Source organism: Bufo bufo, chromosome 10 (assembly GCF_905171765.1).
Source record: "Bufo bufo chromosome 10, aBufBuf1.1, whole genome shotgun sequence".
NCBI lineage: Eukaryota > Metazoa > Chordata > Amphibia > Anura > Bufonidae > Bufo > Bufo bufo.
Genome location: NC_053398.1, coordinates 38,155,732 through 38,173,798, shown reverse-complemented (window position 1 = coordinate 38,173,798; position 18,067 = coordinate 38,155,732). Strand labels below are relative to the sequence as shown.

At 40.9% G+C, this 18,067-nt stretch overlaps 1 protein-coding gene across 1 annotated transcript in view; it reads right to left on the bottom strand.

Moving 5' to 3' along the window:
* Positions 1–47: 47 nt before the first annotated feature.
* The window catches only part of IGF2 (insulin like growth factor 2), a 39,281-nt gene continuing 21,261 nt past the window's right edge, over positions 48–18,067 (bottom strand). Inside the window, exons 2-4 of the mRNA XM_040410743.1 lie at positions 13,320–13,482; positions 3,464–3,630; positions 48–3,066 (exon numbers count right to left, since the gene is read on the bottom strand). Of these exons, the coding sequence (XP_040266677.1) occupies positions 2,836–3,066; positions 3,464–3,630; positions 13,320–13,482 (561 nt within the window). The 3' untranslated portion in view covers positions 48–2,835. The remainder of the gene's footprint in view (positions 3,067–3,463; positions 3,631–13,319; positions 13,483–18,067) is intronic.

The window sequence follows — 18,067 nt, the reverse complement described above, 5'->3', positions numbered from 1 at the left end:
ATAATCCACGATGCTTAACTAGTTAGGTTGGCCATTTTTTTCCTAGCAGCTGTAAATTGCACCATCCCTTGCCTATAGTGAAAATAGCCATTCAAGGATAAAGTCTACCGAAGGATCCTTGCAACATATGGGAGCTCAACCTCAGAGTTCTTATATTAGTCAAGGACTTTCTCAGTTGTGCCCCTTTATCCTGGTGAAGATACAGATTAGGTCTTTTTGAATTACGGTTGTAATGGCTACAGCTACTCCATTTTGGCATCAAGAACACTTCGATGGGACCCTGTCTTCTGAAATTACCATCATTATAGACTAATTGTATAAAAAAAATTATATATAGATAACGAGGCTAAAGTGCAGAAAAACTGCCATTGAACCAAAGTTCACAATCCCATCAAAAAGCTATTCCCAATAATGTCTTGGTAGAATTTTTAAGGATCAATGCTCAGGTGAGTATATAATGTATAGTGCAATCAGCGATGCAGTGCTATAAACTGTACAGTTAAACAGGATACTCAATATTTTTTTAATTGGTGTGCAAGTGCTTAGAAGATAGGTGAATGAAGTGAAGAAACCAATATGGAGAGATGTTCATTCAACAAAGAACATTTTTTTTAATTTTTTTTATTCATTTGTAAAATAGGTGCTGTGCTTTTATACGCAAAAAAAGGACTGGCTGGATAATCCCAAAACAGCACAACTCTTGTCTATAGCCTGTGTCTACAGCCCTAACCACTTCAAAGGAGTTAAGGATAGTTTCACATTAGCACTAAACTGTTCTGGCAGGTTGTTCCGGTAGAGGTACAGCCTGCCGGACTTCATTGTCTCTGGCACAGCCGGAAACTGCCGGAGCACCGCCAGGCCTCATGGACAATAATGGGCTCCGGGCGGGGACCCAGTCTGTTTTTGACATTAGTGCTGAGATTCGGCCAAATACGGGTCCCATAATAGTCAATGGGATCGAGCAGGGAAAGGTAGTATCGGCTATGCCGGATACAATGAACACCAGCAGGCTGTTTCAGTTTAGTGCTAATGTAAAACTACCTAAAGCTAAAATATCTGTTACAGCTTATGGACTAAAGTGTCCCTGTTTTTGCTTTTTTTTAAAGAAAAATTTCTAATCTTGGACAAACTCTTTAAGTAAAATCGGTATATTTATTTTTTTACAAATTTTTGTTTTAATTTCAGCAAGATGACCACATCCTATATTTTTCAGTAACTGCTGGGTCTGCTCGGATTTTTATTCGACCTGCATTATGTATATTCTTTCCTGAATACTGTAAATGGGAATTCGGTTGGCTTAGTTTTAGAATAACATTTAGAAGGAGGAGGATCTTTACTGTCATACAAAAGAAAAAAAAAGAAAAAATATTCAGTGCTGCATTTAATATAACCTAAATTAAAAGTCCATATGGCTATTTCAATAGGTGGAGGTGGTGGCTTCATAAACTATGTAGAATCAACAGACTATGGTATGTACTAAGCAAATTAGTTCTGCATGGGTGTGACTAACTGCAAATATAGCGATATTTTGTGATTCCCTTTTCCCTAGGTCTGTGAGGGACCACACAAACAGCATTCTATATTCTCATGAGTGTACAGTAGATGAATGGCTTCATTTTACATAACACCCTCTACACAATTCCAAGGAGGGAAAAAGATACTTTTCTTAAAACGAAAAGCATTTTTTTTCAAGTTCAATAGATAATCTATTATGTTCATTCTATGGTGAGGATTCATTCATCTATGGAAGCCAACACTGAATGATTTCAGTATTCTATGAACCCTAGGCTAAATCCGAAATTTCAGTCCAGCTCTTTCCCCTCATTATAACTTTAGCACCAAAAGGACATCATATTTAAAATACCATGCCCCCTTCTTTCATTGCTATACAAAAAATCCCATAAAAATAGTGCTTGACTTTTTTTTAACCTTTTTTTTGCAAAAAAAAAGTAATAGAATATATAGATATATTATACATATATAAAATCATTGTAATCTGTGGCATATGTGCAAAGCAGACAGCACTCCAACTCAAACTAAAAAAAAAAACATTCTGCCTACTTCCCCTTCATTCTTCCATAATGATTAAAAGGTGCAAATACATTTGGAATCTTGCGCTCGGCCCCCTAGGATACCAAAGACTGCAACATGCCGCTATGAATAATGTTGCAAAGCTTGGCGACACAGAGGAATCAAGTAAAAGAGAAACCCCAAAACCTTGCATGCCTTTGAAATTTCAGGCATAAAAAAGGTGCAAAAAAATTTGGACACATTAAATGCTACAGGCAAATAAAGAAGACATTAAGTAGTGTACAAACCAGGCATAAGAAACAGAGGAAAAACTTCCCCTTCTGCACTTATTTTGCCATTTCCAACCCTAAGGTAATTATCGGGATGGAATTATTACAACACTTCCATTGGTAGAATATTTTTGTTGCTTTCCTTAGTGGCACACTTAGGCCTTGATGTGCCATAACAGACATTTTTTTTTTTCTTGCATATTTGTGCGCGTGTATAGACAACTGCTTTTGCGTCTTTGCATACATGTTCACATACACACACATAGGGTTCTAGGTTGAAATGCAGTAAAACAAAAAATAAAAATAGAAAAGGACAAAAAAAATCCACAGAAATATTTCCCACCAAAAACAATGTTGTTCCTGCTTTGGCGTCTCTCATTTTGTCTCTTCTGTGAGGTGTCACATGGAGTTTTTAGGCTTTACTCCTGTTGATTAGCCTGTTCTCCTCCCATTCAGACACGTCAGAAGAAAAACAATCAAATTCTAGAAACAGAAAATGAAGGCAGTGGAATGTTCTTTAGTAGTGATTTCTGGCTCAATTGTGGGATGGCTCTGAGCCTTGATGAATGAGGTGAGGTTGCTTCACAGGTAACGTAGTTAGTGGCCGATGTGATAGAACCTGCTGAGATTCTTCAATCTGCTGTACCCGCCACCGATACTGGCGAGCACGGACAATAGCAGGAACCCCTCTTCGTAGACGCTGAGTGGATTTTCTTTGCCAGATGTCATATTTGGAGTACTTGTGAGAATGCTTGTGATAGATGTCCTACAAGATATACCACAGTCGTTATGGTTTATTCAAGCATAAAATATTAATTGTGACTGAAATTTTGCCCTCTCTGCTCATTCCCTCTCAGCAATCCTCACTCAGGTCCCCATTTTTTAGATAGGCTTTGCAATTGACCTTTCAGGGGAGCTCTAAATGACTATGGTTGTGTTCTCCTTCTGGCTATGAGCCTTCAGGCATTGCCCTAATGTTAAGTCCCTGCATCTGAACTTCTGCAGAAGTCTGAATGGTTAATAACACTTTGGCCAAACTGACTAAACCCTCATCGTCTGCACAATTTCACTTCAGTCAGTACTCCATTTTACTCTTTACTTTTTCCTCAGCAGATTTCTTGATCAGATTATGACAGCAGAAAACCTGACACCTTCACACTCACCTTGTTCAGAGATGGCATCGCTGTGGCAGGTGCAGTGGATAGATCTCTCTCATTTTTCATCGGCTTCGCACAGTATGTCTCCAATAAATCGAGGTCGCAACTTCGGAAGCAGCATTCTTCAACAATCCCTCGGTTATACCTACGATTGGTGCGGCCAATGGTCTTTTCTAGGAGAAGACAAAATGTTTGATTAAAATTAGGTAAAACGGATTAAATTTATTCAGACCTGTTTTAACTCATTTAAAATTGGTATGAATTACATATACTGTAACTATCATCTGCAGAAGACACATTGTTGACATAAGGGACCAGATTTCAGTACGTTAAAGCTAACACAACTGTTACTCGTTCAGCTGAATAGTCCTTTGGTTATGTGATTTCAGTTTCACAGCCCAGGCTGCTCTTGTCTCTTTAAACATTTCAACTCTTGTGGGGACAAGATTCCTGGAATCACAGACACCAGCAGTTTCTGGTGTCGGGCCAGTGCACCAGAAAGCTTGGGCAAAGCTAAAACAAGACTTTATGTATCTCAACAGTTGAAGTCTAACAAGGAAAATAGAGGGCATCCTAGATATAAATGAACTATAAGATATCCCAATACAAAACAGATTATATTGAACTCTAATGAAAGTACCCACATCCATACATGATCCTTTAAACATACGTTCTGGAACTTTAGTTCCTTTGGACACTTATCGTCCTATTCCTAAATGGGCCTGAAGATGTCAGATAAATATTCATGTCCCTCAGCTCAAATACCAGCAGAGTAAGCCATGTAAACAAGAGTCTTGGATTTCACTTCTGGATAGGGGGTGTCACACTAAGCTCGCTCAGCTCTTTTCCATTAATTCTGCTTCAGTATGTTAACCCTTCTATGATTCATGAGCTGCACTAGCGAATTACAGTTGGGTCATCACAAAAATAATGCATTGGGTAGAATTATCATGGTTAATTTAAAACAATCAAATGTCTCATGAACAAAGTGACCTACATATATCAAAGGACAAGTCTGTCCATTGTGAAAAACTGGATGTCACGGAGATCACCTATTTCAGGACAAACGTTGCATTTTCCACTCTAAATCAACTAAAGCTGGTCATACACATTAGATAAAAATAAGCCAAACCCATATATTATGGAACAATCAGTCAACAATTTCCTGTATATGGAAGACCCAAAGGTCCCCTGACGAGTGATGCCAGATGTTGGAGGAAAATGGACATGGCATACTGGACTTCAGCATTCCTGGTTTTGTGGGAGATAACCCGCCATCAGAGCTGAGCAGAGTATGCATGTTTAGAGTTTATGGTGGAGCCTAGAAAAATAGCTACAGTTAAGATATACAAGAAAGCCACCGAAAAGCCGGGTGGCTTTCTTGTTCATGGATTTCTACATGCAACTGGAATGTAGTGCATGCACAGAGGTTTGTCTCACACTCTAACTAGCTGGTCTTCCTTCTAGCTTCTACATTTTTCACGTGTCTGGCCACCTTAAAAGTGGCTTCTAGGAGCAAGACAGCCTATGGTCAGCTTATCTAAGAGGGATCCCGCTTGAAACAAGAGCAAGTTGACATCAAAACTAAGTTATTCAAACCAACCCAATCACCATTTCGTTTCATCATATGTCGTGGTCAACATTGGACTAAGACAAACTTTTTAAATTATCAGTCTGGCCCAAATGCTCATTTAAATAAATCCTTTTTATTTTCAGTGCTTTAATTTGCTGATTCCATTTCATCTGATCCAGAAGAAGACAATCATTGAGGTTTCCCACCAACTCAGTAGAGCAATACAGATTTGCATTTTTTATTTTATTTTTTTATTTTTTACAATTCAGGTCAATTCATGTGTCAATGTCTCAAGGACAGGTTGTTACAAAAGCAGAGATATCCTTGGAAATTATTAGGACTGGTTTTGTAGTATATTAGTCTATGGCCTACATAGTGAAAAAGAGGCTTTGTAGTAAGAATCAAAACGGACACCCTAGTAATGCTGGTTCCTACAATAACTAGGGATGAGAGAATTTATTACAATTAGTTTCAGGTCTGATTTGTCCGGATTGACCATTCAAGTCGATTTGGGGACAAACTGATGCTACCTAAATCAAAACTGTTCCTTCTTTTCCTGTCCCTCTCTCTTTCATAATCTGAAATCAAATCTAAAGGAATTCAGATTCTAACTAATCCAAATTTTATATAAAAAAATTCTGATCAAATATCAATTCTTAAGAATCGATTTGCTCTTCTCTTATTATAACCTAATATTCCAAAACCTCCTACAACCAATACCCAACACTGATAGAAGACAATATTTTCCTTCAACTGTGTGTGTAGTTCACACTTGTTTGATAAAGGTTGCCATGACTGTAGAGCAGTAAAGCCAAATGCAGGTTCCCACAACCCATAGGAAAGGGGGATTGGACTAAAGCTGGGCATATGAGTTCAATAGCTGTTGGTCGAATGATCATTCGACTAAACAGCTATCTCTCCCAACCCTCTCCTGGCTCCTCCATAGACATACAAACTTGGCTCCATATGTGTATTGTATAGGCAGAGCGGAGGAAGCCACTGTCAGACACCTCTGATCGCTAATTACCTCCTGGGAGAACAAAAGAATAGGGCAAACATATTTATTTCACCCTATCCTTGTCTCCCCTGACATCATCTATTAGTGGAGATTCGGACGCTCCTCATACACATTCTCGGTTGGTTCGGCTGACAGTACAATAATGTGTATGGGGGGCTGGGGGCCTTTACTATGGATCCATAGGAGCTGTATTGGCTGGGCATAATGTATAAATGTATGATTGTTTTCTTGTTTTCCTTCTCTTTTAACATGGGAATTAAAACGCAAAGGAAATATCACCATGATATACCAATAACAGTCTTCATTTGACCTGTACAGGTCTTAGGAAAGGCATGGTAAAATAAACAATTTATACAACGGATATCCCCTTTGCATATAAACCACTTTACTGTCTGCCTGCCAGCATTTACTGCACACTTACTTATCTATGAAATGTTGGCCTAAAGAGCTACATATTAATACATCTCAAAGTCAATAATTAATCTCCTAAAAGTATATCTAAGGTTGCTATGATATGTCTGTTTTGAAAGCTATGTTAAAAGCCTCCATGATAAACTCTGTAGTAGAGATGAGCGAATCGATTTTTTGGATTCTAAATTTGACCCAATTTTCTCCAAAAATTCAAATTAGTCATAATCAGAATTTGTTCAGGAAAAATGTGGGCGAATTTTGCTTCTGGAGAGAGAAAGAGTGAGAAGAGAAAGTGTTTCCAAGAATTTAAAGTACTTTTGATTCGGGTAGAATCGATTCTAATCCAAACTGAGTCTTTTGGTTGATTCAGATGAATCGACACAAAATGAATTTGAGGAAATTCACTAATCTGTACTCTTTGTTGTTTTCTATGGGAAAATAACATTGCATGCAGTACCATTTAACCTTTTTAAAATAATGGATACCTCAGAGGAACCTAATTGATCCTATTATAAGCCAACGATTTCCATCAGGCACTGCTGGTGTCCATCATGTGATGGATTCCAGCACAAAAGATGTGAACAGAGCCTTAAAAGGGTTGTCTGCTTTATTTATATTGATGACTTATCCTTCTCTTCATTGTTTACCTGCTCGCCATTGCAACTGCAGTGGTGAGCAGGTGTAATTACAAGTAAGTCGTCCCATTCACTTCTATGGGATCAGCTCTTTCCTATTCATTTAAATAGGAAGGAGCCGTCCCATAGACGTGAATGGGATGGCTGACTTGTTATTAAACCTACTCCCTGTTGCAGTTCCTGAGGATAGGTCTTCAATAAAAATAAAGCGGGCAACCCCTTTAGCAACACAATGCCCACCCACTATTTTATTGTTAAAGTTGAAGAATACTTAATTTAATAAGACTGCAATTTACCACTGAATATATAAACCAGGTTTGAAGAATAGGTCTCAAGACATTTTGGTGCTGGGAATTCTCAACCCTGCTCCAGCACACTGGGCTAAGCTACAACCTTTAAACATCTGTCTCAGGATGAAACCAAGGATAAACCTTCATGAGTATGGGCGATCACATATTGTCACAATTCTGGGGGCATAGATCAAACCGGGAATTACATGACCAAATAGTCTTTGAGATGATCACCCAGAAAAAAAGGGTCTTCTAGAAGGTTGGTCCTCTCAAAAAGAGGACAATCTACATACAATATAAAGGCATTGAAGTATTTTATAGAATGTCATTTTGTTCTAGATCAGGGGTGTATTCACAAAAAGGTGGTGTTTTCAGAGGGTTTTACTTAACATACAATACAATATCTACTGTCTATGACTAGCAGGAATTGTTGCTTTGTACAGATGTGTCCCACTTCGATGGATGAGGGTATATAATAAACAGTACTTTTCTGTGGAACCCACAGATTCACGGGACTCGTAATGTGCTGTGTATATATGCGCAGGCTTGATATGTTGATGTACTGAAGTGTTGATTCAGCATGTCCCCTACAGATGTTCCATGTCATGACACATTACAGAAAGAATCTATGTACATGTGCTTCACAGTATACTTCACCAAAGTGGCTTAAAACGTTCCTAAACTGGGAAATGGTTGTTAGAACTAAAGCTGTAGGGTCTGCACCACCTTACGATGCTTCCATTTACCAAGTGACTATGTTTGATCACAAGAGTTTTACAGTGTTTTACAGTGTGAAGGCTTACGTTTGCTTGCCTGGTTGCTATTTTTCCCATAGTACTTGGGAGAGTATGAATATAAGGACACTGAACAGACTTGGAATTTAAGGAGAAAATACACTTATAGCAGACCAGGATATATCTATAAAATCAACAGTAAAAATTGCTACGAAAAAAAAGAGATGCCTCTTTCCTGGTCCTAATATGCTGAACTTTCAAGCTTCTCCTACTTTAAGCATGGGCGGGATCTCTATCCAACTAGAATTTACTGACTTTGTTGAGGGGCATCTTCGACTTTTTAGGTATCTATAAACATTAATAGTACATAAATTGTATATACCATAAAGTGGTTCACAGGCCCACATTTGCACTGGAGTGGTCCCTATTCTACTAAATGGTACATATGTAACTCGCCATATATGTGACCCAGTGGAGTGCTGCTTGGGGAACACATCACCACTGAGGCTAGTCATTAGCTACGGTGGTTTTGATCCCTATCTGTACCGGAAGTTTAGAGGTAAGGACCAGAGTGTAGCAAATACAGCAGTCGACTGAAGGAGTCAGAACTAAGTAGGTATGCTTCTCTCCACAGATCTGCTGAGGAGGAGAGAAGAGTCAAAAAGTGTTAAAAATCTGGAGAACCCCTTAAAGAATCCATGCATCTTATATTCTTGTACACTCTCCAGCCTGAAGCCTCATGCACATGGCAGTGCCAAGCACACAAAGTCCCTATGGTTAAGTATTAACAATTCGTAGACGGTCATATGATGCCTCTGTGATTACACATGTAATACATCATGAAATGAAGCATGACACAAATTTTTTCTTGCTTATGGATTCCATATGTACCTAAAAAAAACTCTATGTGTCTCCATACCAAACCAGAGGCACACAGAAGTACAGTATGGCAGGCTATGAGCACAGTATTACAGTTCTTCATTGTATGGCAGGCACTCATTAACCATCACACAGATTTCTCCTGTTCATCTGAAGTGATTACTTAAAAGGAATGTGTCAGCTCCAAAACATTCCTCAAATTAGAGTAAGCAGTGTATAATTTAAGAGGTGCTGAGTTTTGTTATGTCATTTTTATCTTCATATTCACTTGTATTCTGAAACTATGCCCCAACAATTCATTGAAACTATGCATTGAAACTATGCCCCAACAATTACAATGCATTGAGAGGACTCCTCTTTAAGTCCTCTCCATTATGTGTGTGAGAACAGGAGTCCTCTCAACGCATTTTACTGCTAGGTTATGGGAGCACAGTATCAGAATGCAAGTGAGTATCAAGATAAAAATTACATCATCGGACTCGGCACCACTTACACTATACACCGTTTACTCTAGTTTGGGGGGGTCTTTTGGAACTGACAGATTCCCTTCAAGGTGCCCATACACCTTCAATAACTGACCGTCAAATTCTTGTTTGGTCGACAGCCCCCATACACATACATGCTCTGAGGAGGGGGTTCTCCAAGAGAACAAAAAGATTGGCTGTGGGAATTCAATTCTGATTCTACTAATTATTAATCGCGGGAGACTTGGGCCCTCCCCATAAACATAAGATGGACCATGGTCCTCCTAAAAAACAGCCAACAAAAGTCTAATGTGCATGGAGTGGCTTTAAGAATGAATGTTGATACAAGTTGGTGCCAACAAACAGTACAGGCCTCCACCCGGGCCTGCTCCACGCAAAGTAATCCTGAGATTTCTTGGTTGCAAGCATAGAAACAGTCCGTAAGCAATAAAAACTTCACTTGACTGTAAAACATTAAATCAACAGAAATTGAGTGTACTTTGTTAAGCTGTGTTTGGCACAAGTAATGGCACGGGCTTCAGGAGCTTATTTTAAAATGAAAAAGAGAAGAAAAAAACATTTTTGCGGAATGATTTTTTCCCCCACAAACAGAAACAATAACTCCCAGTGATTATATTTGGGCTTTCTACGAAACAGACAAAAAAAGATGAGAGCTACAATTACAGTACTGCGCAGTTTTTTTCAGGGACTTTAAGTAAGTCACTGTAATGGTGGGCAATATTAAGTTGCATTATCAACAATTTCCCTATTATAACGTTATTATGAGAATCACTCCCATGAAGACATCCTGTTTCCATATGTCCAATTAGCAAATAACAAGGTCATAGAGTGGGTCCCCTGCTCGGGACCCCTCTCTGTGAATCAGAGCGGAGAGCTTCTAACAAAGAACCTTTCCCTCTCTGGTGGACCCATCCCGGCCATGATTTATGCTGTCTTCTATTGATTTGTATAGCCGCCATCACCATGTGATATTACATAGTACTTTAAATTTAGGACCAGCTGCATATTTTGCTTCTTTTTGAGAATAGGCGATTGGCTTCCAAAACTGCATCAGGCAACCTGACCGTGTGGCCGTACCCTAAAAATACATATAATGTCCATGCTCTGTGTGACCGTATCCTAATAATACATATAAAGTCCATCTTACATGTCAAGGCTTTTAATTTAGTTTGATATTTGCAAAATCTGTAGTGCCCCAACTGTGTTTCTTGGGTCACACAAGAGCCCACTAGCCAGTAAGGCTGTATCGGCCTTTTGGACCGTACAGATTTCCTGCATTTCGTCTTTCTGTCTCACTAGACGTTTGCTGTAAATATGCTGCCAATTTCCTTTCAGCATCCTTCCCTTGTCCCCCTCTTACCTCAAACACCCTCCTTCCCTTTTCACCAAATCAATTAAACTGAGTTAAAGGGGAATTTGAAGTAAACAATCTCCCTCCTCCCTCCCATCTACTCTGCCGGAGGAATGCAGGAAGCAACAAAGAGGGTCTTTGTGGGACCAAGCTCACTGAACCCGCTGTCCCCCCTCCCCATTCTGCCTCCTGCCTGGATCTTCCTTTTCTCCACTGCCAATTTTACCGAGAAGGACACATAGGCCAAGAATGTGCATCGTCAGCACAAGTTACAGGGAACAAACTCTTATCAGCTGTTCAGGGAAAAAGCGCTTTCTCCTCTCATTGTCTATTGTACTATAGACAGCTGTCAAAGAATTACGCAAATGACGTGTGACATCACAAGTCATGGCTATATTTCATCAGGCGCAATTATAAGATCTAAGCCAGACACCCAGAACAGACTTATACTGTGTGTAAGGACACCCCAGGTACAGCTTGACATTTTTTTTTTATCTAAACCAAATTTGATATTCATATAAAAAGCATCTAAAAAAAAATATACTGGTCTTTGCAAGAAAAAAAAAAAGAACAGATACGGTTGTTTCCTTCTACTAAGGCAAACATGGTATTACATGCCAAATGTTGAAAAAAAATGGCTGACCATGGAATATATCAACGGGCCACGTCTGCCTATAACATCCACCTCGAGTGTCACCTTACACATGGAGAGGGGTCAGCTTCGTGAGACAACCCCTTTAATAGAGTGTATTAAGGTACAGCCACACGGTCAAGTTTCCTGATGCAATTTTGGAAGCCAAAATCAGGAGTGGATCATAAAAGGAAATAAAGTATAAAGGACAGATACCACTTACTCAGTTTTTTTTATTCACTCCTGGTTTTGGCTTCCAAAATTGCATTAAGAAACCCGAACTTGTGTCCGTACCCTTAATATGGAACATTCTGCTGTGTAGATATACAGATTTCAATGCAATTTTGGCAGTAAATCGGCTGCAAAATCTGCATGGTTTAAATTTAGATTTCACCCTATAAGGGTCCATTCACACATCCGCAAATGGGTCCTCATCCGTTCCACAATATTGGGATCGGGTGCGGACCCATTCATTCTCTATGGGGACGGAAAAGATGCGGAGAGCACCCTATGTGCTCTCTGTAACCGCATTCCTGGAGCGCGGCCCCGAACTTACGGGCTTCGGCCCCGAACTTCCGGGACGCGGCTCCACAAAAAAATAGAACATGTCCTATTCTTGTCCGCAATTGCGGACAAGAATAGGCAGTTCTATGGGGGGTGCCGGCCGGGTGTATTGCGGATCCGCAATACACTACGGATGTGTGAATGGACCCTTAGAAAGGATTTGAACAGCAGTTCTTCACCTGCGAGGGGTTTCACCCACTGCTGAAGAAGCGCCACTCTGCAGGTTCATTGACAGAGGCATACATCTTGCCTGGCCATGACAATCTTGCGCCTGTGCAACTGCTGTGAGTAGTGGCGCAAGCGCAGATGCTCTGCCTCTACTTCTGGAGCAGGGACTGTGCATACACCACTACCTGAAAGTGTAGTGGCGCATGCACAGTCACTGATCCGGTAGAGGAAGCAGGGCTTCTGTGCTTACACCAAAACTTGGAGTAGAACCATCACAGAATTATTGACTAGTCCTTTCAATCAAGTGGTGTTGGGGGCGGACGCTTGTTCAGCGCCCCTTCAGCTGAAAAACTCTTGTTGATTAGACCAATCGACTCATTTGAATTGATTTTCTCATCTCTCTACACCCTATGTAGTGCAATGAATGAAATCCGTTGTGAAAATCTACAAAAAGAATTGTCGCGCTGCGGATTTGAAATTCACATGCCATGACAATTTACACGTGGACATTTTTCCACAGTGCATGGATAAGATTTGTTACAACCTTTTCTTATTGTAATACATTGAGGAGCTTCTGGAAAAACCCGGACAGAAAATTAGCCTCTTCCCTACGTGTCGATGTAGCCAGAAGCATCTTACATTCTGATCTTCCAATTAGTGAGGTGAAAATATCTGTACATGTTAGGCTGTTGAAGAAGCCCCTCATCCAATCAGAAGCACCAAACCCCTTCATTAACATACCAACCTTCCGTGGCCAAGCTGCATTGGAAATAGCAATGACAACAATAGCAAAAATATAACACATAATATACAACTGAATGCTGATTCTCCAACATGAATGTTTTACACCTGGGTAGCACTTAATGTGTTAAGTGGTTATTGGAGGAAAATATGGAAACACTTGCCCGGCAATGCACTTGAGTATGTTTTTGATCCCCTCTGGCGACAACAGGCCTGTGTCTCCTTAGGGAGCAATGCTTGGAAACCCCACACCAGCAGCAGTTGTTGGTTACTGGCATTGCTTTCATGTTTCTATGTGTTTTGTTCTACGCGGCTATGAATTTATAACAATAATTTGGCATAAAAGTGAATGTTTTATATAACATTAAAATTGTTGACTTACCAAAATAGAATCCCCGATCCCCACAAACAAATTGCAGCGTGTCCACCAACTCTCCACCGCAGAGAGTCTCGGCCAGGCTGTAGGTTCGGGATGACTCTGCTGTGTATACTATAAAGGTGTAGAGGATGAACAGGGCTTGACGGTTGACTGAGATCCCTGGCAGCTAGAAAAAAATATGAAACAGTTCACATTAATGGCCGAAATAGGAATTTAGCCAACATCATTTCAAAGAAAACTTTTCTAGTAGTCCCACGCCACTGCTATGGGCCCCATGCTTGGAGCCTAGTGCTAAATGAACCTCCTCCAAGTACTGACTGCTGAATTTGAGCAGATTGACGCTTAAGCCAAGAAGAGGCTGTTGTCAGAGTGAAGGGCCATGGAACAAACTGACACCCAAAGGGGGATACCATATTAACATTGCTAAAATAATGCAAGTTGTTAGCAGTCCCATGAAGAACCACAAAACAATAATTGCAATGAACATAAAAAAAGGCTAAATTTACTAAATTATTCTATACCTATTAAAACATGCAGATGAAATCCCAAGTGATCAGCGAAGACCATAAAGTTATACTGCAGTGACACCACAGGCGAAATGTGGTATTACAAGGCACCAATTCAAATGAGTGAGCAACCATGAAGTACATGGTCTTGCTAAGTACACCAAAGCTGTGGCTAATAGAGGGAGGCCTCATAAAGCATATGCAAAGATAGGATGACCACTTCTAATTACACATAGTCCCTACAAATCATTAGAGAGGGTAGTTCCCAGATGTTCTCTGGATAGGCAGCACGGTGGCTTAGTGGTTAGCACTGGTGCCTAGCAGCGCTGGGGTCCTAGGTTTGAATCCGACCAAGGGCCACATCTGCATGGAGTTTGTATGTTCTCCCCGTGTTTGCGTGGGTTTTCCCCCGGGTACTCCTGTTTCCTCTCACACTCCAAAGACATAATGATAGGAACCTTAGATTGTGAGCCCCATTGTTGACAGTTGGATGCTAATGTCTGTAAATAGTGCTATATAAGTGCATAAAATAAAAAAATGATGTCCCACCTCTGGGACCTGCTCTTATCTCCAGAACACGAAGTAAAGAAGAGCACATGTGCATTGTGCTCTCTGTTCACAGCTATGGGAATGCTGGAAATGTTGCTTGACTAATTTTAGAAACCTCATAGCAGTGAATGGAGGGTGCTGATGCTACGGTGGGTTAAAGGGGTTTTACAAGATTATGGAAACATGACTGCTTGACTAAGATAAAGGGCCAACGTTGTCCACAGGCTGTGTCTGGTATTGCATCTCAGCTCCATTTACTTTGACAGAGCTGAGCTGCAATCCGGATACAACCCATGAAGTAAGCATCCATATTTCTTTTACCTCAAACAACCCCATTAAAAATTATACCATTCAGGAAAATCAGGGATGCATCTGGGAAGTTGTAGACTCTATTTAGGCAAGGTAAATTGACTTTAAATATCTCTAGACCCTAGATGGCCCATTAAAACATGCCCAATTATTTCCATCCCTTTTTAGCTACATCGTGGGATGTCTACCTCATCAAGGTTGTGTACACAAAGTGCTAAAAAAAAAAAGACTTCTTCAAGGTGACTGATGTTTCTCAGGCATACAATTTCTCATTAGAAGAAGAAAATGACTTCACTGGAAAAAATGCCACCAATTGCTTCCCTTCATGGAGGTTTTTTATCTTAGTCATTTGGCAATTGTCATCTCTGAAGTCAACAGTCGTAACGCAGCAGTAAACTGAGGAAGCAGGAAACACAGCAGCTAGCGCCGTCTCCTGTGTACAAGTGACATTCTTCCTTTATTTATAGTATTGGCTTCACAAACCAATCTGCAAGCTTCTGCACCCAGAGTAATAAATTTAGCACCTTCTATTAATACCCATAGACAATGCAAATCTCCCCAAGTGCTTGAGCAAACATTTACATTGCAGTCAAACCATAAATCTGAGATGTCAACCTGTTAGTAAGTATTGTGATACATTGTAATTCCCTTGTAACCATCTGGAAGTCTTTTAAAAGGCCAAATTCACACATATACATAGAGCTGTCCTCAAGATGTCATTTCTGGGGTTTTTAAAGTCAAAATATAAATCTATGTATGAAGTACATGCTGTTACAGCAGTGGTTGTGAAACTACTGTATCAACCGAAAATTTTTACTTTGACCTATTCCTAAAGGCGTTATCCTGGCTGTCTCCTGTTTTTCACCTCTTAACCCCTGTAAGCGATCTGGACTTCACTACATGGGAACCTTCCAGGCCACTACCACTTAGATTAGTCTCTCTATGATTGACAGATGACTCATGGGGGTCAGAGACACAAGTTCAGAGCACCGAGGGGTCAGGCAAAATTGTAGTCAGTGATAGGCTGAGATTACGGCAGGTAGAGTATGTGCTATATGGTAAAGGGTTGGAGGTCAGGACAGGAAGCAAAGGGTCAGGCACATGTCAAGTCAGGCAGCTGAGGGTCATAATCTAGTAAAGAGGCAGAGATTGGTACATGGGCAGACAATGTGATATAGCACACCTTTTCAGGAGCTAGAGGACTAAGAACCTTATTGCTCAGGCACCTCCACACAGGGGAAAGTGCTTTAAAGGGGTTCTCTGGGAATTAAGAAAATGAAAATACTTAAATATTACTGCATTATGAATGTATTCCCAAATCCCTTACATTACTTATAATGGCTCGTTTTGTCTGGGGAGCAATCATAAGGAGAATAAAATTGCTGCTGTCCTATTAGTACACACAGAACCTGTCCTAATCACACAGGAGGACAAGTTACTTCAGAACACTGAGCTAAAGAGCGGTCTCATCCTTATCTCGGCTTGTCAGGGATTATGATCCTGAATAAAGATGATAATATCTTCAGCTGAATCTCTGTTGAAATTGAGTTCAGGAGCAGATGTGGACAATGAGCAGCAGCACTTGTGTGCAGTCTCCATTACCACAGTCTGTCCTGTCCGTCCTCTCTGTATTTCATGTCTCCTCCTGACCTCCATTCCTACAAAGATTCAGCTAAATATCATATTAAACTGTATTCAGGATCATAATCCTTGACAAGCAGAGCAGAAATGAAGATGAGGCAGCTCTTTAGCTCTATAGTGTTGTGAAGTAACTTGTCTTCCTGTGTGATTAGGACAGGTTCTGTGTATACTAATAGGACGGCAGCCATTTTATTCTCCTAATGATTGCTCCCCAGACAAAACGAGCCATTATAACTAATGAAAGGTGTGACGGACTCCCTGGTACCCCGACTGGGCCCCTCCGTCAGTGATATGGCTTCCAAAATGGAATGTATTCCAACCGCTGTTACCATTACCCCAAGAATCAGGCGGCACTCATTTTGAAGTAGGCAGAATGACAATAGCCTTTATTAGGCCTCTTTCACACTTGCGTTGTTGGGATCCGGCATGCACTTCCGTTGCCGGAGGTGCCTGCCGGATCCGGAAAAACGCAAGTGTACTGAAAGCATTTGAAGACGGAACCGTCTTCCAAATGCTTTCAGTGTTACTATGGCACCCAGGACGCTATTAAAGTCCTGGTTGCCATAGTAGGAGCGGGGAGCGGGGGAGCGGTATACTTACAGTCCGTGCGGCTCCCGGGGCGCTCCAGAATGACGTCAGAGCGCCCCATGCGCATGGATGATGTGCTTGGGGCGCCCTGACGTCACTCTGGAGCGCCCGGGGAGCCGCACGGACGGTAAGTATGCTGCTCCCCCGCTCCCCGCTACACTTTACCATGGCTGTCAGGACTTTAGCGTCCCGGCAGCCATGGTAACCACTCTGAAAAAGCTAAATGTCGGCTCCGGCAATGCGCCGAAACGACGTTTAGCTTAAGGCCGGATCCGGATCAATGCCTTCCAATGGGCATTAATTCCGGATCCGGCCTTGCGGCAAGTGTTCCGGATTTTTGGCCGGAGCAAAAAGCGCAGCATGCTGCGGTATTTTCTTCGGCCAACAAACGTTCCGTACCGGAACTGAAGACATCCTGATGCATCCTGAACGGATTACTCTCCATTCAGAATGCATTAGGATAATCCTGATCAGGATTCTTCCGGCATAGAGCCCCGACGACGGAACTCTATGCCGGAAGACAATAACGCAGGTGTGAAAGAGCCCTTAACACAAAGCATTTGAGTTTTATAGAAAGAAACCCACCCCCTTCCGGTAAAAAAAAAACACGTTATCAATGTCTTTGTAGGAGTCTGATTTGTCCCAATACACATTTCGAGTTAACAGGGCAAACATCATGGCACAGAGTATAACAATGGGCTGATTAGTTTAACAGATAGGTGGGGATAGGGGATGGCAAGATAAACAAAGAGACATAAACACAGTGCGTTCCACCGCACCCACAATAAACTGCATTGGCAATACACAGCCTGGATTTATCACAAAAGGGATTTGGGAATATATTTATAATAAAGTAATATTTAAGTATTTTCATTTTCTTAATTCTTGGAGAACCCCTTTAATTACCCCAGGGTAGTTAATAATCTCGTACAGCCCCATTAGCAGTTGGTTTATACTTTTGGTCAGGTTTCCAACTGGCATGAGATATAAGACATTTGTTATTGCCGTCGGCTGCATGAAAGTTGACTCCTACTGTTGTATTAAAATGGTCTTATATAAAATGTGGACAAGATAGCCAGTTGGGTGAACGCCTTAGGTCCTAGTGGGTGTATGTGGAAATTACCATGATCCAAAAACAATTCAAGAGATCCAAATACT